The 24,745-nt window shown below is 49.3% G+C and overlaps 1 protein-coding gene and 1 long non-coding RNA gene across 6 annotated transcripts in view; one reads left to right on the forward strand and one right to left on the reverse strand.

The window, feature by feature from the left end:
- Nucleotides 1-6,033, reverse strand: part of LMO3 (LIM domain only 3) — a 98,956-nt gene extending 92,923 nt beyond the window's left edge. The window contains exon 1 of one of the 5 annotated variants that reach the window (XM_077340723.1): nucleotides 5,669-6,033. Coding sequence is in view for 2 of the 5 variants with exons in the window: in XM_077340720.1 (XP_077196835.1) it covers nucleotides 315-339 (25 nt within the window). In the remaining 3 variants the exon portion in view is untranslated. Of the gene's footprint in view, nucleotides 1-314; nucleotides 417-901; nucleotides 1,032-1,384; nucleotides 1,486-1,785; nucleotides 2,018-5,668 lie in introns of those variants that run through there. The other 4 variants (XM_077340722.1, XM_077340724.1, XM_077340719.1 and 1 more) reach the window with 4 other exon arrangements.
- Nucleotides 892-9,427, forward strand: LOC143838806 (uncharacterized). The gene is made up of 3 exons (XR_013231464.1): nucleotides 892-1,408; nucleotides 5,613-5,718; nucleotides 9,167-9,427. It is a non-coding gene; the product is annotated as an uncharacterized LOC143838806 (long non-coding RNA).
- Nucleotides 9,428-24,745: the final 15,318 nt, after the last annotated feature.

Consider the following 24,745-nt stretch of genomic DNA (forward strand, 5'->3'; position numbering starts at 1 on the left):
CCAAATCAGGCGCCGCTTATTTTCTCTTCTCTTCTCTCTTTGGGTTTTGTGCAAAAGAGAGAGGGGGGGGGGAACCGCATGCAGCCAAAAACATAAAGTAGACGGTTTGGTAAAATAAAAAAGAAAGGGCTAACCAAAATTAATCCGATCTCGGAACGGCGTTCCAGAAAAGATGCATCTTAGCTCCTCTCCCACCGACCCCAATCCCTGACCCCCAAATGCAAAATCCCCGCCCCACATCAGGCCCCCCCCAAACAAAACGCATGCACGCTACAGCCCTCCCCCTCCTCCCCCGGAGGCGACGGTGGCCTTACCAAAACTTTTCTCCTTTTTCTGCATGAGTTGCTGCCAGGGCTCTCCCCCTCCCCTCCCTCCCCCCGAGAAGCGGCCGGTGCGTGGCTTTCCCCCCTCCCCACTTTCGGGCTCCACAGCACGGTCGGTCGGTGCGGCGAGAAAGGAGCGCCGTGCAGAAAGCGAGCCGGGTTGATTGTGCGGAGCACTCGGGAGAAAGGGTGGGGGGAGAGAGAGCATGCGTGCGTGTGGGGGAGGGCTGGGGGGGCTACGGAAAAGACCCCCCCTAAAACACACACCCGCACACACTACAAATGATGGCGAACGACAAAAGCCACGCACTGCGCGGCGGCTTTGCAGCCATCCCGAGCGGGGGGGGGGCTTCCTCCCTCTCCCCCCCCCCCCCCCAAAAAAATGAAAGCTCGCTCCTAACAAATGGCTTTGATTAAAGCGTCACACGCCGCGGTCGCATCAGCACGAGCCAGCCGGGAAGGGAGAAGAGACACATTGCAGGAAGGAAGGGGGCTTTGCAACCCCTTTCCCAATTAATTGCACGCCGAGGCCGGGCAGAAAGTCCTGGGGGGAGGGGGGGAAGAGGAGCGAGACTCACCATTGCATTTCATGCGCCGCCCGGCAGAAGGGGCCAAGAGGAGCCCCGATGTGGCGCCGCGTTCAGGCTCATTGTTTGAACTTTGCCGGCTCCCCCCCCCCTCCCCAAGTGCAATCGCGCCGCTCCTGCAGCCCCGAGCCGGACAGAACCTCCTTACGCCGGCACCTCTCGCCTTCTCCCTCTCTGTCGCTCTCGCCGCCGCCGCCGCCATAAATATAATGAAGCCTCGCATGATTTAAGCACACCGGCACACAAAACAGGCGCGCGCGGCCGCACATCCACACATGCACACACACACACGCACGCACGAACCAGGAGCGAAGCCCCCCAAAACTTGCCGCGCCGACGAACCGGGGGGAGGCGGGGGGAGATTGCAAGCTCGAGTTGGGCTTATTGGGAGGAAGGGGGCAAGCGCCAACCCGCCCCTTCCCCAAATCTGACCCGGAGAGTCCCCCGCCGCGGCTCGCGCTGCTTCCCCCTTACCTGCGCCATTCAAGCCCGAGCAAGGTGAGTTTGCTGGAAAGCCCAGGGAATTGAGGGAGGGGGGGTGCTTTGTGGCTCTGCTCCTCGGGGGAGGTCAGGAAGGCGCGTGGTTGGGCAAGGAGGGATGAAAGCAAATAAAGGGGGCGATGCAAAGAGAGAGTGGGGGGATCCTTTCCCCCTTTTTTTTGGAGGGGGGGGATGAGGTCCTCCAGGATCCGCCGCGGAATTGCGCCGCCCGCATCCGAGCTACAGGTCTCCTTACCTGTATTTTCAAAGGAGGGGAGGAAGCAGCGGGGGGGGGGAAGGTCGTGTCTCCAAGCCCGCGCTGGCCTCCCCCCACTCACCCAGCGCCAAGAGGGGAGGGGGGGAGGAGGGGGTCCTGGCCGCCCCGGCCAACTTACCTAAAGCAGCGTGCTTGGAGCCGAGCTGGAGGAAGCGAGGGGCAGTGGCGGCCGCGGCAGAGCGCACTCCCTCGGCCAGCCAGACATAATACAGCGCAGAGAGGGGGAGGAAGCGAAAGGTCACTCCGGTTCTCGCTCGGGGAGACGGCGGCGCGCCGGCCGAGGCAGGGGGACGGAGCGAGAGCGAAAGAGCCGGGACTGGCGGCCGCTCGGAGCCTATTTACCGCGACGCGCTCTCCCTCCTCCCGTCTGGCTCACCCCACCGCCCCCTTTCCCTCCTCCTCCTCCTCCTCCTCCTCCCCCTCCTCCTCCGCGCCCCCTCCTCCTTCTCTTCTCCCCCCCCCCCCCCAATTCGCTTTAACTCCAGCCAGTGCAAAGCAGCCGGGAGACAGATTGGGGAGGGGGAGTCGGGGGGACTTGTCGCTAATTTCCCAGGGTGACAATTTGCAAGCGGGCGAGGTGAAGGAGGAAAAGGGGGGGAGAAGGCGACGCAGATGCGCCAGGCGAGACGCCAGCGGTCGGGCGGCCGCGCTCTGGCTCTGACTCTGGCTCTCGCTCGGTTGCCGCGGCTCACAGCCCGCGCTGGCCACGGGGATCGGCGATTTTGCGAAGGGGCGAAGGCCGCCTGGAGTCCGCCGCGGCTGACCTCCGAGTTACGGGGGGGGGGGGGTCTTAGGCGAGGGTCGTGCGAAGGGACAGACACGCGCACGGACTCGCGTGCAAACCCGGCGCCGTCCCTTGCAGCCGGGGACGAGGCGCGGTGGCCGGGGAGGGCCATGGGGCTGGCGGGACGAGAATTTGGGATTGCAGAGCATAAGGCAGGCGGGGGGCGGGGGGGGGGGGGGGTTGCGGAGGATCTAAAACAACTACAGAAAGTTTCGCGAGGCTTCTGGGGAAGTCGCAGAGAAAGTTCTCCGAAACTTCTCTCCGCTAGCTCAGAAAAATCTCGGGATTTTACAAGAAAGGGGGGGAGGAAGTTGAACAAGGACGGCGACGCCAAAACAAAGTTTCCTGCCCATTTTAAACTTGGGCCAAAAAGAAGAAGAGTTAAGCCGGAGCACGTGGCTTGTCCTCCGGCGGATGAGGTCGGATCTTTTACACTTTTCAAGGGCAAGAGGAGCGATGGATTCCTCGCTCCCCCCCCCCTTCCCCCATGTGCCGCAAGTGAGCGAAAGGAACGCGGGAGCAAGCCCCCGTGGTGCGCCGCCGCGCTTACTCGCGAGTAGACACGGGCAAGGCACCCCCCCTCTCCGCTCCCTCTTGCTCCTTTGAAGTCAAAAGAGATCTGAGAAAGGGCAGATTGCAATCGGATGTCCCCCCCCCTTCAAAATCAGGACCTGCAGCATTTACCAGTCATGCTTACGGGACTGATCTCTTGCCTTTTCCCCCGCACCGAGGCTATTGAGCGCATGAAGTCACTCCCCCCCCCCCCAAGATGCCTGCGGGATGTTCAAGAGTCAATCCACAGCTGGGAGCGAAAGAGGCAAGGGGGATGGGTGGGGGTGGGGTGGGGGTGGAGGAGGGAAGACCCGATTAAGAATTCGTGAATACAGTTGGCAGACTTCAAAGCGATCCTTCTGTTGTCTGCCATTAGGCGCTTCACACCAAAGATTGTCACAAAGCTCCCTTTTTTTTTTTTAGAAAAAAAGAAAAGATGGCAGCTTAGAATCCCCCATCCTTAAAAAGGGGGGGAAGGATGAATGACACCCATTATGAGAAAGGGGGCTTTTTGTGACCCCCTCGAAAAGCTTGTAACGCTTTGAAGGGATCTGACATCTTCCCTTCACCCTGTTCTCTTCCCCGCCCCACCCCAGCAAAATAATCTAGCAGTTCTGATCCGAATATAGTAATAATAAAAACTTGGGGGGGGGAATAAGGGGGTTGCAACCTCTCTGTTTGGAAGTGCTGATAATTCACTCAACAGGACTGGGGGGGGTGTAAGTGGACCCTCTAGGCGCTCAGCACCCCAGTTTGGGCCCCTCTGGTTGAGTCAGCAGGCAAAGATCCACAAATCCAAGGACTCAAAAACACACAGTGGAAACTGGCACACCCATGCACATGCTCCTCCAGCCGCTCCGAACCTGCAGCAATTCCCCCAAGCCCCCTTTCCCTTTCCAACCGCCCTGTGCCTGACCAGCCCTCCTGTACCTCCATGCAACCCTTTGGCTAAAATCTCCCCCATCCCCCGTACACCCCCCACCCACCCAAGTGACCCAACAACTGAAGCCTGTGTGGGTCTCTGGCAAACCAAGGCAGGGGAGGGGAAGAGAAGTTCAGTGCTGGAGAAAAGCAGAAATAAAATCAGAACAAATGGTACAGCTAATGAGGACAATTAAATTAATTATGGTAAAGGAGATGAAATTCTCTCTCTCCCCCCTCCTCCTCCTCCACCCCCCCCCCCCCCCAGTATGTACGATCTGTTACCCCTCGCTGGCAAAACTGCGCCTCAGTAATTCATGGCAACTGATTAGGGCATCTATGCAAATCTTTGTTTAAATCATTCACCTAATTAAATGATGGGATTATTCCTCTGCCTACGGTGACATCATGCACAGTAATTAGTACTCTATTTGGACTGTGGCAATAAGATACCCCCGATGTCAACACCAGCCTGCGAGAGGCATTAAGCACTTTGTCACTTTGAAAGAGAGAGTGTGTGTGTGGTTGGAACAAACAGCTCCGCATCTAATTGCAGTCCTCCCCCCCCTACACACACACACACACACTCACTCACTAATCAAGGTTTCTCTCTCCCTCTCCCTCTCTCTGTCTCTCAAATATATAAAAAAAAACTTGGTGAGTAATATGCCAAACCACATGTGTAAAGGAATAAAACAGAATGGTTAACATTCAGCTCCACGCCATTCATTTCCCCCTAAAATGTAATGATAATTAGATGGGTCATAAAATGCTCTTCTTTTCATTATGACTGATGAAATGCATTAAAGCTGACAGGGTATTACCTGACAGTAATTAGGTTTTGTCATGAATTAAATTATTTGAAAGCAGGCGCTCTCCCTCCTTCCCTCTCTCTCTTTCTCTTTCTCTCTCTCTCCCCCCCCCCCCCACATCTTACTAGATTTTGTGAGGGGGATCTGGAATGCCATAATGAAGCTTAAAAATTAGAGGGGGGGGGGAATATACAGCATCCCCTCAATTTTCCTGGGAATTATTTACGCAGGAGTTCTATGGATGTGCCTGCATGCGTTGGAGGGGGGTGATGCAGAGAGAGGCATCAAGAGTCCCTGGAAAAAGAGCGGTGGAGAAGTTGCCACTTTGCCACCGCACTTTGCTCTGATGTGGCCGCCAGCCATGCGCTGAGGCTGAAAATATCCTAGAGCGCAGCCCCCCCCCCCCCGCACAGCCACAGAAAAGGAAAGGAAGAGAGGAAAAGCAGAAGAGAGATTTGGTGAACAAGAGCTGGAGTTGAAGCGTCTTCTGCCTGCATTTTGGCAACAAGAACCCTCCGTAAACATTATGGCTTTATTCGGCTTCTCTTTACCCCCCCCCCTTTACCTTTTTAGGCAGGCAAACCAGAGATCCCACCACCCCAAATTAAACATTGTCCAGCATGGTTTACTTAGGTTAAGGCTGAAACCTCAGGCAAACTGCCCCTTCATTTCCAGTGCTGGAAGATGAGCGAGAGGAAAAATTAGATGTGAGGAATTTTTGTTAAAAGCTTTAGAAAGGAAGGGGGGTGGGCACAAATCTCTCTCTCTTTTTAAAGTCGGAATGTGGCTTTCTAGAGCCGTCTCCCCTTCCGTTCTTCCCTTTGCACTTGGCGGAAAACCCCACTTAACATTCTTCTCCCCCTCTTGCTTTTGCAGGAGTTCTTTTGACTGGCACTGAGAAAGTGGGGAAACCAACCGAGATAAAGACTTACCTTTATGCAAGAAAAGCCCTCTCCGGCGGAAAAAACACAAGAACCAAAAGGTGTGTGTTGTTGTTATTGCTGTTGGTTTTTTATATTAAAAAAAAAAATCTTCAGGTTTCACAGCCTGGACACTCTTGTCCTCTAATATATAACAATAATAAAACAATAATAAAAAGACCAGTTTTGGGAAGCGCGTACGCCTTGCTTGCCTTATAGTCCCAGGGTGTTAGGCTGCGATGCCTCTTACGGTAGAACTGAAGACCAAAAAATATTCAAAGGGGGAAAAAATACGTAAAAATCCTTATCCCCCCCCTTTTAAAAAAGAACAAAACAAACCTCAGTTCGAGAGGGAAAAACCGTTCCTGAGCTTCATGCCCCCCTTTCGCTCCCCCCTTTGCTTGGATTTCAGCAGCATCAGATAAGCCTCTTCGCTTTTCCCTGCCTCCTTTCCCCCCCCTGCCTGCCTGCCTGCCTGCCTCACTTTCTTCCCCCGACCGACCGCACACACCACCACCTCGACAACCTGAGTGGGCCTGCTCTCTTCCTTCCGTATTTAAGCACCTCCACCAGGTCCCTAGTTAGCAGCTCTCTTCAGCTTGTCCAAGGAGCTGACAAGTACGGTTAGAGGAGCCTGTACATGTTGCTCTAATGGACCTCATTAAGTTCTACTTACAGATGTTCTCTTAACATAATTGATCTGCGGTGAGTTGAGAGGACGGTAACTTATTCCCTAGCCCCCAATTATGGTTGGGTAATTAGATCCCCAACCTCCAATTTTTCACATTCACCCTTCTAACATCCCAAAATATCAAAGTATCTCTTTCTCACCAAAGACTCCCCTCCCTCCCCTTACCGGACTGCACTCCACACTCCGTATTGACAGTTAGATTCCACGCTAACCTTTGTAGTGACGCCAGTTTTAATGGTGCGTTCAGCCCATTGACAGAACTCGCAGGGGTTGTTTTTTTTTTTCTCCCCTTCCTTCCCTCCCTCCCTCCCTCCTCCTTCCCTCCCCACCTTCTTTCCTTTCCCCCCCTTCTTCTTCTTCTTTTTAACCCTCAGAAACAAAAGGGTAAAAAAAAAAATCCCCTAGAAAAGAAAACCCTAGCTTGTATAGTTTGTACTTTTGATAAAAGGTTTCACTGATGGGTTTTGGCAGGAGAGGTTCTGTTCTAATGTCTTTTTATCTGAATTAATTCCTCAGATGAAAACTTTAAGGAACAATGAAGAAGAGAGGTAGTGCTCTGAACCTGTGAGGAGTGGTGGTGGTGGGGGGGGGGGGTTGGGGAGAGAAAAATTACATCGCACACCTGGGACGGATGAAGCCAAACTAGTGCTTTTATAATGCCAATCAGCAGGGCTGTTATCATTCCTCTAATTAGGAAAGCAGCCTAAAACAGAGAGCACTTGGGGAAATGGTAATGTTATGCTTTTGCACTTAAAAGGGGAGACATTTCCTGCGCTGTAAGAATCCAGGATTGGGGCTGACAAGTCCTTTAATTAATGGGCAGGATTCCCTGCGTGTGCAAGTTGGGAGTACATGTTTCAATTCATAAAAGTGGACAAAGGGGGCTATTTGGGGAGGAAGGGGAAAGGGGGCGGGGAGGGGGCGAGCGTGTGCAGAGAGAAGGAACAGAGGGAAAGAGAGAGGAGGCGGGAGGGGGAAAAATAGTCCATTAGTTTGAAGGAGAACAGAGTTCACAAGCTACCTTTATTTTATCCCCCCAAGGACTCTGTGCGGAGCCTCAGCAAGCTGTTTGCCAGCGAGTTTGAAAGCCACGGCAGCAAAGAAAGCCCAAGGCCATCAGGCAACCAAAAAAAAGTTTTGGGAGAGTGTGCGTTTGGAATCTGAGAACACCGCACTTCTGCGGACAGTTCTCCCAACATTCCTTTTGGGAACACGCCTGGTCCTTACCAAAAATGGACCCAGCAGAGGGGGCTGTTGGGCCCCCCATCCCTGAGGTCTGAAAAGCTCTCCTCCTGGTTGTGTAAACACTCCTGAAATGGGGGCCTTTTGTGCAGGACTGTGGCTGCCTATTGTTCACAACAGGACACAGGTGTCTGCCTCGACTGTTGAGATGGAAAGAAGAAGAAGAGTTGGTCCTTATATGCCGCTTTTCCCTACCTGAAGGAGTCTCAAAGCGGCTTACATTCGCCTTCCCTTTCTTCTTCCCACCACAGACACCCTGTGAGGGAGGTGAGGCTGGGAGAGCCCTGATATTACTGAAGAAGAAGAAGAGTTGGTTCTTATATGCCGCTTTTCTCTACCCAAGAGAGTCTCCAAGTGGCTTACAGTCGCCTTCCCTTTCCTCTCCCCACAACAGACACCCTGTGAGGTGGATGAGGCTGAGAGAGCCCTGATATCACTGCTCAGTCAGAACAGCTTTATCAATGCCATGGTGAGCTCAAGGTCACCCAGCTGGCTGCATGTGGGGGAGTGCAGAATCGAACCTGGCATGCCAGATTAGAAGTCCGCACTCCTAACCACTACACCAAACTGTCCCAGCTGTGCTGGTTTTTGAGGTTGCCTGGTGGACCACAGCTTAGCCTCACGGTGTCCAGAGATTACAACGCATTGCGTATCACGGCGCGGTCCAGACGGAAAAGCGAACTGGTTGCGCTATGCAACCCGTGATCCGTTTTCGGCCTTGAGTTCCCAAAAACACCTTTCTTCCCACAAGGCCTATGGAATCGCAGCACAGAACCAAACATCTTCACCTGTTCAGCCACGTTCGATCCAAAATGTGTCGGAAGGTTCTCATGGGAGAACCATTCAGCGGCATCCAAATATCAGATATTTGCTATTTGACCACTGTCGACAGTATTGGGCTTGTAAGGCTCAGGCACTCTCTTTACTCAGAGGTCAGCCCAGTGGTAGGACTGCTGGTTTGCTCCCAGAGGACCCCAGGTTCTACCCGTTCCAATCTCCAGTTAAAAGTATTTCCAGTGCATGTTATTTTTCAAAAGGAAAAAAACCCCTCAGTTGTTGCCTTAGAACTCTCCTACACAGTAACACAAAGACAGATCTGTTTGTTTGTATTTGGAGGAAGCTCCTGGAGCAGGGGTAGTCAAACTGCGGCTCTCCAGATGCCCATGGACTCCAATTCCCATGAGCCCCTGAGAGTGAATGCTAGCAGGGGTTCATGGGAATTGTAGTCCATGGACATCTGGAGGGCCGCAGTTTGAATACCCCTGCCCCGGAGGCTGCTGGATGAAATTGACAAGGTTCCCAGCCTCCCTGCTTGAAATTGACCAAGACTCTGCTTCTCTGCATGAAATTTGCAAAAAGTGTTATGTTGAACATTCACTTTTGCTGGAGGGGGGGGGGCAGCGTGTGTGTTGTCCTAGTGTGACTTTGGGACTGCGTTTTAATGCAATTGTGTTTATTTATTATATTTATATACCGCCCTCCCCAGAGGCTCAGGACGGTTTACATAAAACGTATAAACAATACATGAAACAATCCATAACATATAAATAACCGTAACATTAATGTGTCGTTGTTAGGTGCGAAGTCGTGTCCGACGCATCGCGACTCCATGGACAATGATCCTCCAGGCCTTCCTGTCCTCTACCATTCCCCGGAGTCCATTTAAGTTTGCACCGACTGCTTCAGTGCCTCCATCCAGCCACCTCATTCTCTGTCGTCACCTTCTTCTTTTGCCTTTGATCTCTCCCAGCATTAGGCTCTTCTTCAGGGAATCCTTCCTTCTCATGAGGTGGCCAAAGTATTTGAGTAACATTAATACTAACTGATAATTATGCCAATAAAGGTACTCTGAATCTGAATCTACTAATTGATAATTGTAACAGTGCAAACAGTGCAAACAGTGCAAACAGGTCCAGAGCTTACTGATGGACTTCTGGGAGGGAGGGAGGGAGGGAGCAGGGGCCCTTCAGACGTTGTTGGTTATGCCTGGTATCAACCAAATGCCTGGCAGAAGAGCTTCTTTTTGCAGGCCCCGCGGAACTGTTTTAGCTCTGTGTTCAAAATCCTTTTAAAATACAGTGGGGAGGGGAGGAGGGACACAGCACTGGTTGGATTGAGGAGGGAAACAGTGGAGGAAGCCAATGCAGCTTTTGAGCTTCCACTTTAGGGTACTGCAAATTCCCTCACAGGGCAGGGGAGGGGGAGGAAATCACATTTTCTCAGAATTCACAAAATGCACGGCAAATGAAGCGCATTCGGCCCTGGCTCCTGCCTTTTGGAATGAATTCACAAAATGCAGGATGGAGCTCTTCCACTGGGCCTGTGGTGGAAGCCAGCTGGGTAATAAATAACATTATATTCAGATCTCGGGCCCCCCTTCTGCCCTCCTTTTCCCTTCAACTCCTCCAATTTAATATCTGGCTATGAGCCATTACTGTTTGCTGAGGTAACAATGATAATTGTAGTTTTACATTGTTTTAAACTTATTTTAATTTTGATTGTTAATTCTATTGATTTATTGAATTTTATATCGTGTAAACTGCCCCGAGGTAGTACCACTGAGAACGGTGGTATATAAATCCCTAGACAGACTTGTTCAACATTTATCATTCATGACAGGACCATAAATGGACATGTCGACCTGCCCCCCACCCCCATTGGCCAATGATGGGCATGGAGGGGGTGGGAAAAGGAGGGGCCCCGGGTAGGTGTGTCCACAGCACTACTTCCCAACCATATTCTGTACGGTCATGCCATTTCTGGGGTTTCTTGAAGCCTGGGAAATATTTCAGGGGATTACCAATGGTAAAATAGTTGAGAAAGGCTGGTCAAGGATGAAAAAGATGCCTGCATGGGAGTTTGGTTAAACAGCTTGAAAGAGTCACAGGTGGGGTGTGGAGATCTATTACAGTTGACTCTCAGATGACCAAGACTGGTTCCCCTGGAGCAGCCATGTCAGCTATTATATAGTCTAGCTCAACATGGGAAATCGCAATCCAGGTGGAGACCCAAGACCCAAGTTTTAATGGGGTTTTTAACATGGACTGTTATGACCCGCCATGAGCCAGTTAAGATAGTGGCGGACAATAAGTCGAAACAATAAATAAATAAACAAACAAAAGCCACCTAAGAACAAGTGGGCGGGGCCCTTGCCATACTCACATGAAAAGAAAGTAGCAGAGCCACAAGCCCTTTCAAGCCATCTCCTCATTCCAGCTCCATCTGCGTGTTAACTCATGTTTCAGAGGCCAGTTTGGAGGCATATGAGATGTGGACAAAATTGAGAGGATGTAGAAAAGAGTGGGGCTGATCCAGGGTAGTTCAAGAGTAGTTCAGCTCTGGAATAGTCAAGACTAGTTCAGCTTTGGAATTGGCTGCCTAAGGAGGTGGTGAGCTCCCCCTCACTGGCGGTCTTCAAGCAGTGGCTGGACAGATCCTTATCCTGGATGCTTTAGGCTGATCCTGCATTGAGCAGGGGGTGGGACTTAATGTCCTATATGGCTCCTTCCACCTCTATGATTCTGTTTCACACTTGCGGTAGAGACTGAGATCCCTAGGGTTACTACCTCCCCCTGACCCCAGTCGTAGCGTTGTTTAGATTCTTCTGAAGATACCGCATGGATACATTGTGCCATGGACCTCTCCGCCAGTCAACCACATCGTTGGCATCTGCAGGGATGCAGGAATAGGACGAACCAAATAAGTATGTGCAGGACCACAGCCTTTACATTCATGTAATGTGTAAAGCTGGATATTTTTTTTCATCTCATTAGGCTTCAGAGCTTTCAAGAACTGACAGATCCAGGCTATCAAAACAACCACCACCTCCTCCATGAATCAGGACTTGCAGTCGCCAACCTGCAGGTGCGGTCTGGCAGATGTTTGGAATTACAACGGTTAAGATTTGGAATGACAGTTCATCTGCAGGCTGTTACGAACGCACAACATGACTGCTGGATTTTCCAGGGTTCTCATTCGCACATGCACCATACATACATTGTCCCTCTTCAGACGACATGATGACCTAGGGCAGTGGTCCCCAACCTTTTTATCACCGGGGACCGGTCAACGCTTGACAATTTTATTGAGGCCCGGGGGGGGGGTAGTCTTTTGCCAAAGGCCGCTGCTGCCTGAGCCCCTGTTCCACTTGCTTTCCCACCATTGCCCCTGACATCCCGCCGCCCACTGGGAGGCGCTGCCCACAGAAGTTGCGCAGTGCCATGCCAAGGGGGAGCCCCAGCCATGGTGGCTTCTGGAGAGCACCAAAGGTGAGCCAGTGGCAGAGTGGCAAGACAGCCCCCGAGGCAGCAGCCGGGGAGGAGGACGAGGAGGAGCTGTGGCCTGGTACTGACTGATCCACGGACCGGGACCGGGGGTTGGGGACCACTGACCTAGGGGACAGATGAATGGTATTTGAGTTAGGCTGGGTTTTATGCATAAAGGTAAAGGTAAAGGTATCCCCTGTGCAAGCACCGAGTCATGTCTGACCCTTGGGGTGACGCCCTCTAGCGTTTTCATGGCAGACTCAATACGGGGTGGTTTGCCAGTGTCTTCCCCACTCATTACCGTTTACCCCCCAGCAAGCAAGCTGGGTACTCATTTTACCAACCTCGGAAGGATGGAAGGCTGAGTCAACCTTGAGCCGGCTGCTGGGATCGAACTCCCAACCTCATGGGCAAAGCTTTCAGGCAGCTGCCTTACCACTCTGCGCCACAAGAGGCTCTTTATGCTTTTATGCATAGCACACCTTTAATTTGCCGTCCATTTTGTACAAATAAGACTCTGCCCCTCGTTGTGACATTCCCAACTTTTTCTCCAAAAAAGAGCTGGGTTTTGTATGTGTGTGAGAGATTGCGCTTGTTTTGAATACCATCTGCCCTGAAAAAACTCTTCACGGCATGGGCGTCTTATTTTGTCGCTTTGATTTAGAACTCTCTGGTGGGCCTGGTTGTCTTTGGTGAATCTCCGCATTTGGGATTTTCCACTAAAGTTGGGATTTGGAGGTGAAGCCTGAGGTGGACAGGGACCTCATCCAATCCCCCATAGCAGCCATTCTCTCCAGGGGAATTGATCACAGTAATTTGGAGATTAGATGTCTTTCCGGAGGATGCCCAGGTCCCACCTGGAGGCTCGTATCTCTAGCATCATGTCGAAGCACTATTACCTGAACGAGGGCATTAGGTTCAGACAGACTGTGAGTGGGAGGGCAGAAGGGATTTGTGTCTGAGCTTGGCTCTCGTGGCCCTTTCTTGCATGCCCAGGGAAATGCCAATCGCCACTTTGGATTCAGGGGGTGGGGGGGGGGAATTTCCTCCAGGTCAGGCTGACCAGGGATTCTGGTTTTCTCAGTTTGGGGGGAGGAGGGGCATCATCTGGGCATGGAATTGGAGTCACTGTGGGTGGGCAGGTAATTTCCTGCATTCTGCAAAGGGTTGGACTAGATATGAATCAGTCTGAGGTTCAGCAAAGCAGAAGAAAACATGGCAAGCGGGCCATTGGGGGATGCCGCTGTGCAGAAGCCACTCCGGTTCAGACGCCGAACCAGAGCAAAACCCCTGTGCGGAAGCAGCAGTGTTTTAAATGACAAATCGGAACGCGCCTGATACGAAAAGATCAAAACATGCCTCCGTGCGGGCTTCCGCAAAAAAAAACAAAATCACACGCGACAAACTTCACCTTCTATTTTAGAAACTGCCACGTTCTAACAAGCAGCTGAAGGATGAGGTGCCTACGTTTATTATGGACACTCCTGAACCATTATGCGAGAGAACATATTAGATGATCATCTATGGCTAAAGGATTACATTTCAAAGGGGAGATGTGTCGATCCACAATGGAACAGTTAGAACAGTCCAGTTTGGCTGTGTGGGTGTAAACTTTTGAGAGTCGAAAGTTCTCTCCATCAAATACTAAACGATCAAAGCATTCTCATATGTGTGTGTGTGTGTGCGCGCCTGCTATGCACATCTGGGCTGGGGTGTGTGTGTGTGGAAATCACACGCAACAAGCTTCGTCTTCTATTTTAGAAACTGCCAAGTTCTAACAAACAGGAAAGAGGAAAGAAGCGCTGGAGATCATGCCAGCAACAGCGACTGACCTCTTCGCAGTAAGAAAACTGGGACAATCACATTATCCAAGAGCGACTCCTAATGAATTGAGCAAACTTCTCCTGAAGGAGGGGAGTTAAGAGAGTTCACCAAAATACCATTCGAAGACGTAAAACCGTAGCATGTGACAAAAGCGTGAGTGGGAGAGAAGAGAAAGCATTTTCAAACACTGCCATTTTTCTAAATGGCCTTTTCACCACCTCCTCCTCATCTAGGGATATTAACGAAAGTATGACTTGTTCAGGGGGGGGGACGGGGGGGGGGGAGGAAGAAACCTGGGGGTTTAGGTTCCCAAGCAAACAATGTCGTCGTGGAAATAAGATTGATCCACCAGTGTCCTGCTCTGCATTGGTCAGTGGTCCCCAGCCCCCGGTTCGGGGACCGGTAGCGGTCCATAGATCAGTCGGTACTGGGCTGGGGCTCCTTCTTCTCCCTGGCTGCTGCCTCGGGGGCTGCCCTGCCACTCTGACTGATATTATAATGCCCCCTGTATAGACCTTCAGCGCGGCCTCATTTGGAATGCTGCACACAGTTCTGGTGCCTCATTTTATCTCCGAAAGGATGCTGTAGAGATGGAAACAAGTAGACAGGAGGGCAACCAAGAGGATTAGGGGGGTTGGAGCCCCTTTCCTAGGAGAAAAGAGTCTGGGACTTTTCAGTTTAGATAAGAGACGAGGTAAGAGCTTCTTGTGGCGCAGGGTGGTAAGGCAGCCAACATGCTGTCTGAAGCTCTGCTCATGAGGCTGGGAGTTCGATCCCAGCAACCGACTGGGGAAGGCACTGGCAAACCACCCCATAATGAAAACGCTGGAGGGCATCACCCCAAGGGTCAGACATGACTCGGTGCTTGCACAGGGGATACCTTTACCTTTAAGAGACAACTAAGGGGGGGGGGTATGATAGAGGTTTATAAAATTAACCCTCTCCCAAACTTGAGGGCATCCAGTGCCAATGATGGGCAGGATGGAGAAAAGGAGAGGGATTAAAATATGGAATCTGCTGACAGGCTGTAGTGATGGCCACAGGAAAAAAACAGCTTTAAGAGGCAATTTGATGGATTCATGAAGGAGAGGTCTAGCAGTCACTGAGCTGCAATAACTGTGGGGAACCTCCACACTCAAAGGCACTAAGCCTCTGAATCCCGGAGCCAGGAGGTAACATCAGGGCAAGGTTTTAGACTTCATGTTCTGTTGTTGGCCCTCCAGAGGAATTGGTTGGACACAAGGCAGGATGCTGGACTGGATGGGCTACTGGTCATCCAACAGGGGTCTTCTTCTGTTCTTATGAAGGCCTTGGCCTGTGTGGGGCAGGATGCTGGACTAGATGGACCATTGGTCTGATCCAGCAGGGCTCTGGTGTTCTTAGGAAGCTGGGCCAGATGGACCACTGGTCTGATCCAGCAGGGCTCTTCTTCTGTTCTTATGAAGGCCTTGGCCTACATGCCCAGTCGTTTATCCTCCAGAGGAACTGGTTGGATGCTCAACTAGATGAACCAGTGGTCTGATCCAGCAGAGCTCTTCTGATGTTCTTATTCATGTTGGAGAAAGAAAGAACCAGGGCAAGAACCAGGTACTCCTGACATATCAATAGAGACCAATCCTAGAATGAACAGTGCTGGGTCTTGGAACAAGTCCTTTGTCCCTGGGTTTTGCAGGACAGGCACTATGAGGTCACCACCTTTCTCTGACACTCTGTTGTTTTATTTCTGCTGTCACGTTGCATATTTGAGTCATCAGATTTACTCTTTCTTTGGTAATTGCATTTAGCAAATAGATTGCCTTTTATGTGGACTGTTGGGTTTCATTTGAAGTGCAGTTCCCTGCTCTTTGGCATATCAAAGGGAATCAGAGGGTTTTCATTGGGCTCTCCCTGAGCCAGCTTGCCAGACTGTCTTTTCAGAGCTCTCTTAACTTGCACTCCCCAGGCCCCAAGGCCTGCCATTCTGGCCGCAGTTGCTCTGCTCAGCCTTTCCACTGGCCTAGACCCATTCCTTGGCAAGAGCAACTAACAGTTCCACAAGGTTTTGCCAAAAGGGGCCAGGGAGCGCAAAGTATTCATTGTTTCCGCCTGGTGTCAGAACAGATGCAAGCCGTCGCCTGGCGCTTTCTTCCAACTCTGCAATGCTGGGGAATTTCACTTTTGATATTTCTGGGCAGCAATTTAAAAAAAAATGGGAAAAGAGCGACTTCTGGGGTTGATGTGAAATGGTCATCAAGCTGAAAAGCTCAATGAAAACCTAAGGAAGACGTTCAACTCGTTTTGTTTGTCCTCTGAAACAGAGCAATCAAATGGCAGGGAGCAGAGTATGATAATATGGAGTCCACCCTCTGAAGCAGCCAAGTTCTCCAGGGGAACTGATCTTTGTTGCCTGGAGATGAGCTAGAATCCCAGGGGATTCCCAGGTCCCATTCGGTGACTGGAATTCCTACGTGGGAGGCGGGGCCATCAGTTAATAGTCAAATGCACACTATGAACCCATGGATATAACAGATGATGGGTGGGTGGGTGGATGGATGGATGGGTGGGTCAGTGGGTGGGTGGGTGGATGGGTGGGTCGGTGGGTGGGTGGATGGATGGAGAGAGAGAGAGAGAGAGAGAGAGAGAGAGAGAGAGAGAGAGGGATGGATGGATGGAGAGAAAGAGAGGAATGGATGGATAGTTGTAGAGGAGGGATGGATGGATGGAGAGAGAGAGAAAGAGAGAGAGAGAGATGGATGGATGGATGAATGGATGGAGAGAGAGGGGGGAATGGATGGATGGAGAGGATGGATGGATGGGGAGAGAGAGAGAGAGATGGATGGATGGATGGATGGATGGATGAAACAGTATTTCCCAACAGCCCATTTCAGGGGCCTTCATCCTGCCACCACCTTTCCCAGTACCCACCAAGTGTTTTTAGAAAGTGGGCAGAATTTCTGATTGGCTGTGCAGATTTCCAAGGCACCCTGTTAAATAGAGCTTCTGCCTTAATTGTTGAAGGGTTACTTCTCTAAGCGATGCCGGCCCATGTTCCCTGCCATTCTGTTGTCGGTGCCATTTTCTGTGGAAGCCAGGTTGTTGTTGTTGTTGCTGTTGTGACCTTGTGTCAGAATTCAAAAGGTGTCCCCAGGCTCAGAAACGGTTAGAGAGCTCTACTCTATTTATATGGCACTTCTTTTCAGTCCGTTTCGTACCCCGTTGAAGTTGTTTTCTTTGGGGCTTTACAAATTTCTCATTTAATTCCGCAGTTTTAAAACTTATGAACATTATTTCCCTTCGGTGTTTTTCAAACTGTTTGGTGCCTCTTTTATTATTAATATACATGTAACTGCAGGGGAGAGAAAGCCCGTGTTGATTCAGAAAATAGATATTTCTGCTCGAAATTGTACACCACCACCTGCATTTTTATAATTCTAAGTGGTGTGTTTATTTATTGAAATTTGCAACCCACCAAGGGCAGGTTAATCTCTGGGGACGAATGCAGGGGAGGGGAAGTGCCTGCATTTGAAAGGGGGGGAAAACACTTCGTGGTTTGCAGACAAGAGAATGATGATTTAAAACATACTTGGGAGAACACTTGTGTGATAAAACTGAATTCTACCATGGAAACACCTCGGCCTGAGTGCATAATTCTCCATGCAGGTTGCCACTGTAGCTCCGTCGTGCCCTAAAGCTAAAGTCGCACCCTCATACAGGCAAGTATTGGGAGACTAAAAAGCTCCCTGTGACCTTTTCCACACTAGGAATTTGCCCTGCCTGACCACTCATCCAGCGGTGGAGAGAATCCCGGGTTCCACATGACGTGGTGGCCGGGCGTTGGGCCGAGGCCATCCCAGGCCTGGCCTGATGCAGGCCCTTATATGCCCCATGGCAAGGGAACACATATAATTCCATGTTTCCTTTGTTGCCCTGGACAGGGATGGGGCCTATGTTGGGCATGGACTGTGGGGAAGGAAGGAATTGAACCATCCTGGCCCGGCTCCTCCCTACCCACAGCCACAACTACGGTGTCCCAGAAGGGACAAAAAATGCCCCAGGCAGCTCCACAGCGCTATGCAGCACTGTGGAGCTGCCTGGGGTATACATATATATTTTTTTAATTTTTAAGAATGTTCTTAAAAATCAAAAATGGATCTCCTTGAATGCCTCTCTTTCTTCACCAGGAAGCTGCCCACTGATTCCTCCCCACTTGCTATTTCCTCTCCTCCTCTGCAAATGGGCATGAACTCCTCTGAGGAAAGGCTGAGGGACTTGGGAATGTTCAGCCTGGAGAAGAGGAGATTGAAAGGAGATGGGATTGCTGTCTTTAAGCATTGGAAAGGTTGTCACTGATGCTGAACATGTGGCATGGAAGCTCCTACCCTGAATAAAACCTTGCTGGTCTAAAAGGTCCCACTGGATTCAAACCTTGCTTTGCTGCTTCATGCCAGCACGGCTACCCACCTGAATCTATCAGTTCCTTTATCGTCTTGTCTTTCTAACTGGGACTTCAGATGGATTACAAAGTTAAGGGGCTTTGATTTTTCCCGATTATTTTTATGTTCTGCACATAACCTGCAGATCGTTTTACGAGGATCATTTTGGGCTGCTCACTATTTTAAATTGGCTGCATAGTCTGTGTGGATTTCAAATGGCCGAGCTTCTAATCGCTGGAGTTTTACTGGTTTGTTGATTTTAACGATTCTACGCCGTTTTATGACTGTGTCCTGGTTTACTTTGTGAAATGCCTCGAGACGGCTCTCTGGACAGGTGGCATTTCTATTTCCTAAAAAAATAAAAAAATATATATGTAGAAGAATTCTATTTGGCCTCTGAGGAGAGGTCTACCAAGATTTGTGATTTGCTTCCGTTCTGGATTTTTAGACTTCCGGTTGGTTCTGCAACCCAAATCCAAGTCGATGGTTTTGACTCCCTCTGTGGAATCCACCTAGCGTCCCAAATCGAAAAGCAGACTACAAATAGGAGGTTGAGAGGGGACAGGATAGCCCTCTTTAAGTATTGGAAAGGTTGTCACTTGGAGGAGGGCAGGATGCTGTTTCCGTTGGCTGCAGAGGAGAGGACACGCAGTAATGGGTTTAAACTACAAGTACAACGATATAGGCTAGATATCAGGGGGGGAAATTTCACAGTCAGAGTAGTTCAGCAGTGGAATAGGCTGCCTAAGGAGGTGGTGAGCTCCCCCTCACTGGCAGTCTTCAAGCAAAGGTTGGATACACACTTTTCTTGGATGCTTTAGGATGCTTAGGGCTGATCCTGCGTTGAGCAGGGGGTTGGACTAGATGGCCTGTGTGGCCCCTTCCAACTCTATGAATCTATGATTCTATCATATAAATAGAAACTAAAAATTAAAAAATAATTTTAAATGCGTGCATCACGCACCGATTCCCTCCCGCCGAGGTTGAACGTCAGCCCCTGAATCCAAGCGACACGTTTCTAATGTGCATTATGTAACAAATAGGTCATGGTGTAGCATTAGCAATCGCCACGTTCAATCAGCAAAACCCAAGTATTAAAGACCATTGACTGTCAAGTATCACATCTTGTTGGAGGCCGAAAATGAAATACCATAGCCCGTCAGTTGTCAAATGCTATTAGATAGCAAACACCGGGTGTCAAAGACTGTCAAAAGCATAACATTAAATACCATCAACAATATACTATTGCATGTAAATCAAATACTGTCAGGTGTCAAATATTATGGAGGAAGGTTTCATAGAGGCAAGTTTGAAGGAAGAATAACATCAACTCACCCTAAGAAGTCACTTATACTAGAGTTTTATCCTTCTCTAAGTATTATAAATAATTAAATCATAAATCATTAAAATCTACAAAATACTAAAAAAAAGCCAGTTTACATTCTGGTTCAATCCTTTGAATTCCCATTCTTTTATTGCAGTCTGTCTCACAGAAAAATATAGCAACAATGGCTTTTGTATATCTAGCATTTCAGGGGTGGGGGTGGGGGTACAATCCACCCATCCATTTAACTCTACAGAGCCTTCTCCAGTTAGCACCATGTCTCAGTGGTAAACACAACACTTATAACTTTCCAGAATGCCCCTGTCAATTTGGCGTTAAACAGCAGAGGCTAACATATGGACCAGTCTCGGGAGGTAACTCCAGCATGCGTAATTAGCATGATTTGTCACCATGTACGTTTCAGATGGTACAGTTTAATTAAAACAGGTAACGGTGATGGGGCTATATATTCTAATCAGTGAAATATGTCTGCCTTTAAAAGCAGAAGGGCTGGATGCTGAATTTGGGGATAATGTAGACAGGCACACGCAAGGGCTCTTCATCTTCTTAGAGTTCAGCATTCTTTGTGGGCATTTCCGCACCCGTTAAATGTAGTGTAATGTTTGCTAAAAGGAGTTGTTATATTCTGGCTCCTTCATATGACATCGCCAACATCCAGCATCTGGACAGAAACTGGCTCGCTACGTCCTCCATTTTAAAGCGCGAGTTCAGGAATCACATAAAGTAGATTCACCAACCTATGTAGCGTGAGCTACCGGAGAGCAAACAGCAGGCAAGCAGCAGAGGGAAGGTATGGAGGCTCAAATGCGCTAAAGTCACCTGTCTTGTCCCACCGCACCCGCCTCCCTTTCCCTTGTACCCAGGGATGGGAATTTCTTTTTAAAAATGGCTAACTTCCTGGAGCAACGAATAGGCAGACAAGGGTGCAGGCAATGCTAGAAATAAAAGCATTTTTTAAAGTTGTAACACAAAGCATGCCTCTCCGAAGTTTTCTCCCTACCCCCAAAAAAAATCAGGAACGAGATTAATTTTTAAAAGTATCAACAGACGAGTGATCCCATAAGGTATGGCATTTAAAAAGCACTATGCATCTGTGATTCTATGCATAGGCATTTCAATGGAGAAGTATGCATGAAAAAAAATAGCAGGCATCGCAGGACCTTTAAAATATGGAGAAAGGGGATTGGTTGCCTGGATTGATTGACAGGCAGAAGTACGACACATATAAGGCACGTTGCTCTCTTCCTCCATTTCCAGCAGCAGATGTGGAGGGGTCCACGGTCACTCTAGAGCTTGAGGACTCAGACACAAGTTAGGGAACCAGCTGCTTCCATCGCTTCCATCACTCTCCCTCCCCCCTCCTGAACATGAGTTAGTTCTCTTGTGGTTTCTGTGCCTGGGAGGGGGCGGAGCCTGCACGCCTGCTCTCACCTTAAACGACTTCCTGTGTCTCCCACTTCAGTCCTCCCTGAGCCTGCTGGTTAACGTGGATGGTGATGTCACTTCCAGAGGGCATGACAAGGAGGCGTGGTCAGCTGACACCACTTCTGGGGCTTCTCGAAGCCTGGAAGGTTATTTCAGGGGCTCCTCCAAGGTCAAAAGGCTGTTCTCGGGTATTAAGTAGAGAAGGATCTTTCTTGATGTCCTGCCCATTACTTGGGAGGTTGTTATTGGAGCTGAGAGCAGTTGAAGCTTTGGGTCTCCACAGGCAAAGCTGACGCTGGACCATTAAGCCACAGCTCCATAAGCATTTACATATGAATGAGGTTTATATATGAATCAAGTTAATGCAGAGTTGCCGCTTTAGGCTTTAGGCTGAACCTGCCTTGAGCATGGGGTTGGACTAGATGGCCTGCATGACCCCTCCAACTCTATGGTTCTATGATTCTAGATATAACACATTTTCAAGTAACTGATTTTCTGTAGACGTATGTATGTATGTATGTATGTATGTATGTATGTATGTATGTATTTATTTATTTATTCATTTATCATTTATTTTTAGATTTGTATACCGCTGCTCTCAATTGTCTCATGGTGGTTCACAATATGGCAATGGAAACACAATAACCCCCCTAAAAATCTCCCACCCCATCCCGTTCAGCACATGGGCCAAAAGCTCTCTCTCAGTTAGATCGAGGGTCTAACGCACATAAAGAGTTCCTCTGGTGGTAACACTGAGACTCTGGCCTGGCCTCAACCGTATGCCTGGCGGAAGAGCTCCATCTTGCAGGCCCTGCAAAACGCTGGCAACTCCAGCAGGGCCCTTAGCTCTTCCGGGAGCTCGTTCCAGCAGGTTGGAGCCAGGGCTGAAAAAGCCCTGGCCCTGGCCAAGGCCAGGTGGATGTCCCGGGGGCCCAGGACAACCAATAGAGTGAAGAGCTCTGAAGGGAGCATAAATATGACCTCACACACAAACACACACACACTAAATGTAGACAGAATGGGCTACCAGGCCCCCAATCAAGGCTGGGGATTCCCTGCCCTCTGCATCTGTAGCCTGCGACCACTTTGAGCAGTAACTGAAGAAAAAATTTAAAGAACACCCCCCCACACAAACATCAATGGCTGTGGGTTGAGGTATGAGGTCACTTCTGGGAAAAAAAACACGGATGTGACATATGGTAATTCTAGGAATTACCAGAAACTCTATGGCTTTATCATTTCCAGTGATTCCTAGAGCTACTTCTGTTCTCCTACCCGGAATGACACGTTACGGCAGTCAGTGTCGTGCCCCCCCCCCCGCCGGTTGCCTGGCAACCCGAAGATGCAAGCATCACCCAAAGCCCACACTGGACACCCACCGGAATGATCAGTGTCTCGCACAACAGGCCCTCTTTCCCGGCCCACGATCAGATTCCTTTCCGCTGTTCTTCGTTCCCTTTCCTTACAGCAGCGAATCCCAGGCCCAAGGCACTTTTCTTTAGCTCCAGAAGTCACAGCGGCCCTGATAGCTCCCCGTGATGTGTGAAGTATAAATGCTGAGATAGTTACTGCAGATAGGAGTTCCATTACAGAAGTTCAGTCTATCTATCTGCAGACTAAATTGGGCTTCGGCAGGGGGAGGATGGAGCGGCCATGCTAGCATTGTCGATCTTTTCTTCCGCTCTGGAATGCCTCGGTGCGATATTTACTGCTGTTGAGAGTATTCTCATTGTTCTCTTCCAGCGCAGGGAATGCAAAGCTGGGCCTGCCCAATTTCCTCTCCAGCGGGGATGACTAAAGTTCCCAGCCTTATGAAGGGCAGAATACAACCGTCTTCATTGTCACATGGCCCTGGCATGAGTCCGAAAGAATTTCAGGTGCAGGGGCTAGGCATGGGGCTCTCTTTATTGTTGTTATTGTTACTGTTGTTATTAATTTAATTTCTATACCACTCTCTCAGTGACCTAGCTCAGAGTAGTGTATCTCATTTAGATCAGTGTTTCTCAATTTTTTTTACCCTTGAGAAACCCCTGAAATGTTCTTCAGGCAGCAAGAAACCCCAGAAGTGGCACGGTTGTGCAGAATGTGATTGAGAAGCTTAGCTGTGGACATGCCCACCAATGGCCTTTCCACCCCCCTTCAGGCCCACCACTGGCCATTTTGGGAGGGGGAGAAACGGGTAGAAATGACCGTATATGATCATATCACCCAATAAATGATAAAACAAATTTGTAAAACATCTTAAGGATTAATTAACTCCCACTCATTCAGGAAAACCCTTCCAGGCCTTCAAGAAAGCCTGATTTAGACATGTCTAAAACTCAATCAAATACCACTAAAACAAAATTCAGGATGAAATTATAAAAGCAACCAACATGATTTTAGAACCCGTTAACATATAAATAATTGATTATCAACAATCCTGGTGTGAGCTTGTCATCAGATTTCCCAGAGCTAGTCTTCAGACGGACTTCAGCCTGTTTCCCACATGTGATGCTGAGTCTTTACAGTGTACCTGTGTCCATGCATTGGCCTCTTTCAATTTGTCCTGTCCAGAAAAGATGGATGGATCAGATGAACAAGGCCGGGGAGAATATGTGTGAATGTGTGCAGAACTTGCATCTCATGTAAAGTCCTCTACGTGAGGGTAGAAAAAGTAAGTCTGGTTACCCTCATGCCTCATCACCCGTAAACTTTACAGATACATATAGGGATCATGAGAAAACCACCCATAAGATATAAAGAGTTTTGCTACCATTGCTTTTTGAGTGGTTAAGTGCAATGGATTCAAATCTGAAGAACCAAGTTTGATTCTCCACTCCTCCTTCACGAGCAGCCAGCTGGGTGACTTTGGGCCAGTCACAGGTATCCCAGAGTTCTCTCAACTTCACCTCCTTTACAGAATTTCTGTTGTGGGAAGAGGAAGGGTAGGCGATTGTCAGCCACTTTCAGACTCCCTTGACTAGTAAAAAGCAGGATAAATAAAACCAGTCTTCTTCTTTTTTCTACATTGCCAGACCTTAAAGGAGATAACCGTATGTCTTCTAGGTAACTACACTGAGGACAAAGCTTGTTGACACATCTTCTAATTTTCTAGAAGACAATTTATACTATAGCCTTTAGCCCAACACCATGAACATCATAACTCAATATGATGTAGTAAGTGAACTTATTCCCTTATTCTCACCAGATTTCTGAAGCTAAGCAAGGTCAGCTCTGGACAGTGTTCGGATAAGAGACCACCAAGGAGGACCAGGGTTGTGACATGGAGGAAGGCAATGGCCAACCACCTCTGAACGTCTCTTGCCTTGAAGAAGAAGAAGAATTGGTTCTTATATGCCACTTTTCTCTACCCGAAGGAGTCTCAAAGTGGCTTCAAATTGCCTTCCCTTTCCTCTCCCCACAACAGACACCCTGTGAGGGAGGTGAGCGTGAGAGAGCTCTGATATTCCTGCTCATTCAGAACAGCACTATCCATGCTGTAAAGAGCCCAAGGTCACCCAGATGGCTGCATGAAGATTGGGAAATCAAACCCAGCTCATCAGATTAGAAGCTGCCACCCTTAACCGCTACACTTCAAAAACCCTATGAAGTCATCAGAAATTTGGCTGCAACTTGACGTAAAAAAGACAAGACAAACTTATTAGTTACCATTAGTTGTCAATGAGAACCAGTGCTGTGAAGGACCTGAGATAGCATCATAGTTTGGAAGAAGACTCTTTTCAAATTATCTACCTGTTTGTAGAGGACAGTAATTGACAACTGAGCAGCAATTTAAGAGAATCACGGAAACAATCCTTGATATTTTGGTTGAGTGAGCAACTCCCAAGAGGAACTCGGTTCCGTTTAAACCATGATAAGAGTCTTACGTAGGTATTATCTCTG

This window comes from Paroedura picta, chromosome 5 (genome assembly GCF_049243985.1).
Source record: "Paroedura picta isolate Pp20150507F chromosome 5, Ppicta_v3.0, whole genome shotgun sequence".
Taxonomy (NCBI): domain Eukaryota; kingdom Metazoa; phylum Chordata; class Lepidosauria; order Squamata; family Gekkonidae; genus Paroedura; species Paroedura picta.